The sequence below is a fragment of the Protopterus annectens genome, chromosome 14.part0 (assembly GCF_019279795.1).
Source record: "Protopterus annectens isolate FY-2018-M chromosome 14.part0, PAN1.0, whole genome shotgun sequence".
Taxonomy (NCBI): domain Eukaryota; kingdom Metazoa; phylum Chordata; order Ceratodontiformes; family Protopteridae; genus Protopterus; species Protopterus annectens.
The window spans coordinates 920,507,803-920,515,854 of record NC_056748.1 but is presented as its reverse complement, the minus strand read 5'-3'; the positions used below and the strand labels follow the sequence as shown (position 1 = coordinate 920,515,854).

The 8,052-nt window shown below is 36.8% G+C and overlaps 1 protein-coding gene across 1 annotated transcript in view; it reads right to left on the bottom strand.

Moving 5' to 3' along the window:
• ATP6V0E2 (ATPase H+ transporting V0 subunit e2) overlaps nt 1-7,769 on the bottom strand; it is a 200,737-nt gene extending 192,968 nt beyond the window's left edge. The window contains exon 1 of the mRNA XM_044056720.1: nt 7,467-7,769. Coding sequence (XP_043912655.1) covers nt 7,467-7,570 — 104 coding nt within the window. The 5' untranslated portion in view covers nt 7,571-7,769. The remainder of the gene's footprint in view (nt 1-7,466) is intronic.
• Nucleotides 7,770-8,052: the final 283 nt, after the last annotated feature.

The window sequence follows — 8,052 nt, the reverse complement described above, 5'->3', positions numbered from 1 at the left end:
ATGAACACAGTAACAGACATAGTGTTACAATTGACTTTAAAATAATACTGAATATTAACAGTTTCCGTACACATATGCGATGAATCTGGCAACTGTGTAATTGGTTAGACTTCTACAAGAATCCACTCAGATAGTATATTTCGTTAAAGAAGGTCAAGATTTACTTTATTTAATTCTTGAAATTAATTACTAGTTAATGTTCAATGCTAAAAGATTAGAGTTTGCATAAGGGTTATCAAAAAGCTAAAAAGAAAAAGATGCAATTCAAATGACTTTAAAGGTATATTATTTCCTTGCTTTCTTCATTTAACTATCAGATTTCTGTTAAAACTTTACAGTCATATTTGCTTTATTTTACTGCAACCCTTGGGTTAGTTTTATAATGTTGTGTTACATTTTATAAAGGTTTAAGCCATACATTATCCATACTTATTGCAATAACAAGCTAAATCTCCCTCAAAGAGATATAGCCAACAAGGATAAAATATTAATAACATACAAATTATGCTTGTGACAGCATCTGATCCATTTTCAGAAAGAAATAATGGATCTTTCAACAAGAAAAGCAGTAGCTTTAATTCTGCAGAAGAAAGACATCTAAGCATTCTAGTCCCATTTCTTCCTGGACCCGAAGAAGTCAAGAGATTCCCACCTCTTTTGATTTCTTGTCTACTCAACCATGTCAGCAAACAACATGTTTAAGACACACATGATCACCTCAAATACTTTGTTTTCCCTGCAAGAAGAAGATCTGTTAAAGTGATTGAGTCCTTTTTAATTTCCAACTTTGATGCTGGATTATTTTAGAATACTTTGGCCTCTTTTATTTCCTGCATTTTTTGTAATATGTCATTGCAAGTTATAGAATTCTTTGAAAAGGGTGCAGATGAAAAGAGAACATGTCATTAAATCCTTGTCTGAGCTAAACCTTTTCATGTTAAAGAGGTGAGACTGTGGAATAGTGAGGGTTACAAAGTTTCCCCTTACTTCCTCTGCTGCATGATGTCAGAGTTAGTATCAAGATGTGGGGTGGTTGTCTCACTGATAAATGCTCTTTTATTATACTTTTAAATCAAGTCAATAAGGATTATGATGAGTTGGCTTTTGTCGCTGAAGTGCCGTGTACCCATTTCATTGCATGGATCACAAATTAGGAGTTCTGTAGTTATGCACATTCTCCATGTGATACCAGCATAGAGAAAACTGAATAATGCAATCTCTGTACTTTGCTCATTTTTATTTCAAATTGTTACACATTTGTAAACTATATTTAAGCTGTGTAAAATGTGTAGCAGAAAACTACACTGTAAACCTGCAATTATAAAATATCCCAACAGTGACAGGGGAACTGTATTTCTGCTTGGTATTTCATGTAATATATAGAAGAAAATATGCTGGACAGCTGTAATCTTGTTATATATTAATGACGTAAGAAATGCAATTTTAGATGAAAGAAGTAACTGCTTGCATGTCAACAGCAGGGGAAATTGCAAAACTAGATCAAAGACATCTCTGAGCTCAGACTGTGAAAGGTGTCAGATGCAAACAGTTAATACATGTTTGAGAAATTCAGTTTATTTTCTAATTAGATATTTTTCTGTTATCTGTAAAAGAGCTAATGTTTCTGAAAGAAAAAAAGTGTAAAACTGGACATGCTTTCTGGACGTATGTAAGTGCTTCATCTGCCTGTTTAATATTTCATTAATTCAGCACACTTAAGACCACTTTTCTGTAGGCAGATTCAGTTAGGGTAATTATTTAGCTATTTTTTACTTTGCATATAATATTCAGTCTGGACAACTGATTGCTGTTTTTCTCTTCTGCGTGCAGCTATACTGAATGCTGCATATTTAATCTCTAGCAGTGCCATATTATTTTTTTATTGTCAAAGTAAAGCTATCTATTTATTCACTTTTAAGACCTTGTGGTTGGTATTTGTGTGCTACTAACCGAGAAAAGTATATTGTTCAGCACTCTAGGTTATTAAGCAATGGTATCCACCTCTAACTGGCAAGACTGCTCTGCACATTAGAATTCTATGTATTATTACTACTGTTATTATTATTACTACAATATTTGGCTATTGATTATGAATGGTAAGGTTGATAACTAACTAAATCTAAGGTGGTGGCAGTACTACTAACTGGGGAATTCTACTAGCCTTCCTTTGGATTGTGTGTGTGTGTGTGTGTGTGTGTGTGTGTGTGTGTGTGTGTCTGTTTGGGCAGCAGCAAATAATAATGTTTGAAAAGCAGTTACTGTTTATGGGTAAGGGATACTGAAAGGCACTGTGGTTCACAGACAGAATGGTGAGAAAGGGATCTACAGTACTAGGCAAAATAATTGGCTCTGTAAATGGTCAGTGCATAGTCCTAGTCTTGCTGTGGATATTGGAAGCTCATATCTAGAGCAGCAGTGCATATTCCCTTTATGTTTTTGGGGCTAGGCTGCATTGAATGAATTGGTTAATGAATGACAACTATTTTCATTTTACATTATCTTGTTGGGAAACAGTGGTGTGACTTGATAGTGTCTCCCTCTCGTTGGCCAACAGATCTATTTTGGATGATGGACTAGATCCATAGCACTTAACCTTCACATACTGGTTGGCAGTGCTGGGATTCAAATCAATTAGTGCCAGCATGGTCATTACATTTGGTGGCAGTGGTGGGATTTATACCTCATCGGAGCCAGACCAGGTGCCACAATCATAATTAGCTTCATTTATCCCTAGAAGGTAAGCCCAACTGTGCTGATGTTACAAGGAGAGGATATAATTAAAACAGGCTTATTTTCTTCCATGACTGCTCAGCGATCATCTTATCAGCTTTACACACAAGTCATGCCACTGACATCAGCAATCACAAATAACTCTGATGTTACACTTAATATCCATAACAATGCAGTTGACTATCACCAAGCTATTTTTTCTCTGTCTTCCTCTTCTAAAATCAACTGACTAGTTCTGTGAGGTTGTAAATGACTTACTGATCAGTTTCATTTGGTAGTCTGTATTCACAGCTACTGATTTATGAAAGCAACCCAGAAGTGATGCACTAATTCCAAGCTGTAATGAATAACCATACTATTATTTTAATTGAGACAGCTTCAGTAATAACCATTTAGAATCTGTAATTTATCTGTATTGTTTACAACAGACAAAAAAGAACAAAAGGTCTTGCAGGTGGGAATTGTGAGATTACAGTAGTGTGTAAATAAATGAAATCACTATATTCCTCCATATACTTCCATTTTTTTATTTCTGAATTGTCAATTACATAGCTAGATATATTTGGTTGGAATGTATTGTGCTTTGAATATCAAGGATGCACAGACACTAAATTTCTGTCTCTCTTTTGTATCCATTCCTATTCTATAAAACAATGCCCAATGCTAAAGAAAAGTAAAATGCAATTTACTAATTATTACTGTTAGCTGAAGAGTTAGCACAATGCAAACGGCACAAACTTCTTGTATGAGTTCCTACAATTCATTGTTTAATTTGATTCCATACTGATAAACATTACAAATTGTCAGTTCATTACTCATCCATTTATTAATTTTTAGCAGCATTACAGACATGGAGCCCTCAACACATCTCTTCATGTCCCTTTTACTGAGACAGAACATTATAATAGGGCAAAGTGTTTTTCTCCCATTCACTTATCCATCCAGATGGACACTGGCTATAATTACTCCTACCTTAAGTACCTTTAGTACTACTCCTTGGCATAGGATTGCTGCAGTTGTTAGTTTGTTGGGATGGAGAATGGGACTTATCCAAATAATCGAACATTTTTGCGGGGCTAGTCCATCACACCAAAGTTGTACATTAGACAAAAATGAGCAATATGACTTACAGCTTAAATTTTATTCCTAGCTGTCAAGGCAGTTTTCAATATTATATTTAGTCTTCTTAGCATTCCTTAGCAAGATTTGTTCTTATTTGTTCATGTTTTATTGCTGACCCTTTACTTATTAGAGTCCAAATGGAAATGTATATGGTATTAGTGATGTAGGGCTGCATCCACACATCAAAATATTTATAGGTTTTAATGTTTTCCAGTGGACTGTCATTGGGGGCCAGAAATATTCCACCATCCCTTTTACATAGTAATCCATTCTCTGCATTACAAAACAATGTTTTTGTCTTACTCAAACTCATCATAAGACCCAGCTGTTCAAGGGACATGCAGAGATTAGGTAAGCCCCTGTTTTACAGTATTAGTTTTTAGAGGCATACAGTACCAGATGTCCAAATCATGTCAATGGCATAACGAAGCATGTTGTAAATAATGAATGAAACAGTACTGGTGTTTATGTATAGAATAAAATGCAAATGTGCAAGCTCATAGTCTTGTGGGCATGCTCAGTTTTATTAAAATTTATTTATTGACATTTGTTAACCGGGTTTGTCCAGCTGGGCTTGTGGCCCATTTTCAGTGGAGACCCGAGGAGAAAAGCTCCAGTAATACATTTTAAAACAAGTACAATTTTAAACAATATTGATATAATAGCAGTTATAGCAAAATGATTCACATATGTTGGGATACATGCATAAAGTTGCATTAAAAAGAACTTAAGTAACAATTTTACATTGATATAGTTCAATAGGTCAACAATGAACATGTTTTGTTTGTATAAAATTCTGCAAATGCATAGTAGACACATTGGAGAGAGGTGTAATGAGGTACTAAGTATGGCCCTTTTGAGGGTACATAAAGGGAAGGAAGACTAGGTAGTGTCATGGCAAGGGCAGGTTCTGGAATTGAGAAAATAAGCTTTTAGTTTATTTTTAAAGTGTGAGGTGTGGGAGATTGAACGCAAGCCAAGGGGAAGTTTGTTCCAAGCACGGGCAAGGGAGTGTTTGTAGAGTAGTTTGCCTACTGACCTTTTTGGGTGGCAGATATCAAGTAATTGTTGGTTAGAAGCACGGAGGGTCCGGGATGGGATGTAGATGGAGACTAAGTAAGATAGAGATGGACAGAAGAAATTAATATTACCCTTGTTCAACAGCTACTCAAAAGTTGTTTTAATGAAGGTGGTCAGTAAACCAGTTCAAGGTAAGGTAATGCTGCCCATGGGTTAACAGCTGTTTTAGACCAAGAGGGTATGACCTAATGAAACAAAAACTTTTGACAGATATACAAACACTACAGTGATAAGCTGTCTTGTCTCTATGGCTATTTCTAAGTGGATTGTGAGGACAGAAGTCCAGTGTTAGGACTCTGTCCCCTCCTAAAGCCATGCTGCTAACTACACAGTAGACTATAAACTTCTCCGTGTGTCTTTAACTGTACCTGTTTTATCTATGATTTTCACTAGAAGTGGAAGGACAACAGACCTGTACGGCCCAGGAAGGTCAAATCAGTCAGAATTGTGTTTAGAAATGGGAATGATGTTAGTCCAAGACAGAGACTGATGATGTAATGAACTGTGCTGCAAAGTACTAAGCAAATGCTTCTTTTTCCATTCTCTTCTCTCTCTCTCTCTCCAACAGCTTCTTGAAAACCTCTGTAGACTTCCTCTCTATCACTCACTCTGGTAATTCATTCCAGCAGCCCACAACTTGATCTTTAAAGAAGTGCCTTTGCATATCAAGGAACAGGTGGCCCCTATATCTGCTGCCCTATATCTTGTGCCTGTACCCTCCCCCTAATCCTTTCCTCTTAGGAAAAAAAAAAAAATTCATGTCTCCATTATATGATCACGTGCACACATATCATATCCCACATGTCTCTTCTGATCATAAGTGAGAACAGCTTTAGCTTTTCTAGTATCTGGGTATGTCCTTCCCCTCTATCCCACACACCCTTCTGGTGGCCTTCCTGTGGAAGCCTTCCAGCAACTCAATACTCATTTCCTTGTATGGTTCCAATAATGGATGTAACCAACATCCCAGATAATTTTCCTGCTCTGCTGACATCAATTCCATCCTTCCAAATTGAAGGTATGGGACAGGTAGAAAAGAAAAAGGAGAAAGGTAAGGGAGCACAGATAGCGACTGTTTGTATTAGGACACACCAGGATGTACAAGGGCTGTCCTTGGTACGACATGGGCCAGAATCAGAATGACAAGAAACATGCAAAACACTTAACTGATAACCCCATGGAGATACCAAACAATTGTTGGCTCTGCACACACCTGAGTGGGATGGTGTGTCCTAATATAAACAATCACCCAGTGCAGTGGTATAATGTTAAATGTACTTAAATGTCAGGGCTTAGTGTTTCCTTCTGCCACCATGAAAATGTAACATGATGTAGTGAGTAAATCAAGGAAATAAAAAATGTGACTTATTAATTAACCGTATTCCCAGACGTAAATCTTAATATCAGTCTGCAGATGAAGTGTCCATTTAAATACTAAAGGGATGATATCATTACAATACTACTTTGCATATAAAACACCAATGTAATACCAGTAATCCACAGCATGGATTACAATGAGATTTACTCAGGCCTTACTACAACATTTGGGCACTCTTCACTTGTTCACCCACTCTTAATCCAGCCATGCATCCACAACCTCTTCTCCCATTCACACCATTACAGGAAGTAATACATTGCTGTAAATTAAATGGACAGGGAAATGGATGGGAAGTCCTCTAATAATTTACACTGATGTGCCCGAGATTACACATCACTCTGATGCATCAATATTTGTATTTTCAATTTAAGAGAGAAAACTGTAGCAAAAAGTTCTTTCTCACAGGTAATCTTATAACGCTGTTTGTCGTCTCTTCAAATAATTCCAATGCTACCAGCAACAATATAAAACAATTTTCACATAACCCCATGTCTAAGTATAGTATATTATAACTTAAGTTCTAAAGCGATTATTACATCCATCTTGTTTATACTGGTGCCTCCTTCTCCTCAATTTTCTACTCTTCCTTTATGCTTTTAATTCTGTCTTGCAGACTGGTCTGCAATACCTGCTTCTATGCCTTTGTGATTCTGTGTTTAAACTTCCTGGTTTGTAACACACTGTAACAAGTCTTAATACTATTTATAACATCGGGTGCACCCACCTAATCAGTTCAGCTCACCAATGTCTGATAAGTAGCTCTGGATATACATTAATAATGATACTGACTGCCGTACAGAGTACAGTATAAGAAATGTTATACATCTACTGATCATGTAATTTTTCTGGTCGAGCCTCCTCTATAAACCGCCACCTAAGAGCAGGAAAGTGTAACACACAAATGCATAAAATAAGTTTAACCTACAACATCTTATAACCCCTCAATGTCATGCAGTTGCCCACAGACACCTAGAAAAAATATACACTTTGTTGACTGCATGTATTCTCCCCACTAACACACACAACCCTGCATCACCATCAGCAGCCATGCTGCACAAGGTGATGCTGCTCTGACATCTTCAACAGCTGCGCAGTCTTGTAGGCGTCTTCATAACAGGCAACACTCTTTTCTAATAACGATGATGGAAATACGTACCCTCGATTGGGACCCTTGGGTACAAACCAAGGTGCTGCAAACCCTATTAGACCCCAAAACGTAGTGAAGACGATCATGGGGACCGTAAAGGAATGCGATGTCATGGCAGCGAAGCAGTGCGACTTACACAAAAAAAAGACAGCGAAATTATATGAATACCGACTCCGGCTTCCTATAATAATATTCACTAAGCTGTTGCTTCGATCAAAGTAATGTCAAGAGAAACAAAATATATATTTTCCTCTTTTACCACTGACGTCGTACGAACGTACGTCCTATCCTTTACGTAATGCTCTAGATTGTCTCGAGCGAATACTCTTCCAGAGGTGATGTAGCATGTTGCTACAAAATGCGGTAACTAGTACTATGTTTAGTAAGTAGTGTACACGTGTATGTACCGTACTTCTCATCTGTCTGGATTTTTTTCCCTCATATTGTTGGTCAGTTGTTGGCTTTCTGGCAATTATTGAAGACTGAATTAATTAAATAATAGTAAATAATAACAGACATTTGAGTTTCAGACTTCATATCCTTCAGAAAATACGCAGTAATGCAAACGCTGATATTCTAGCAACTATCTTAAGTT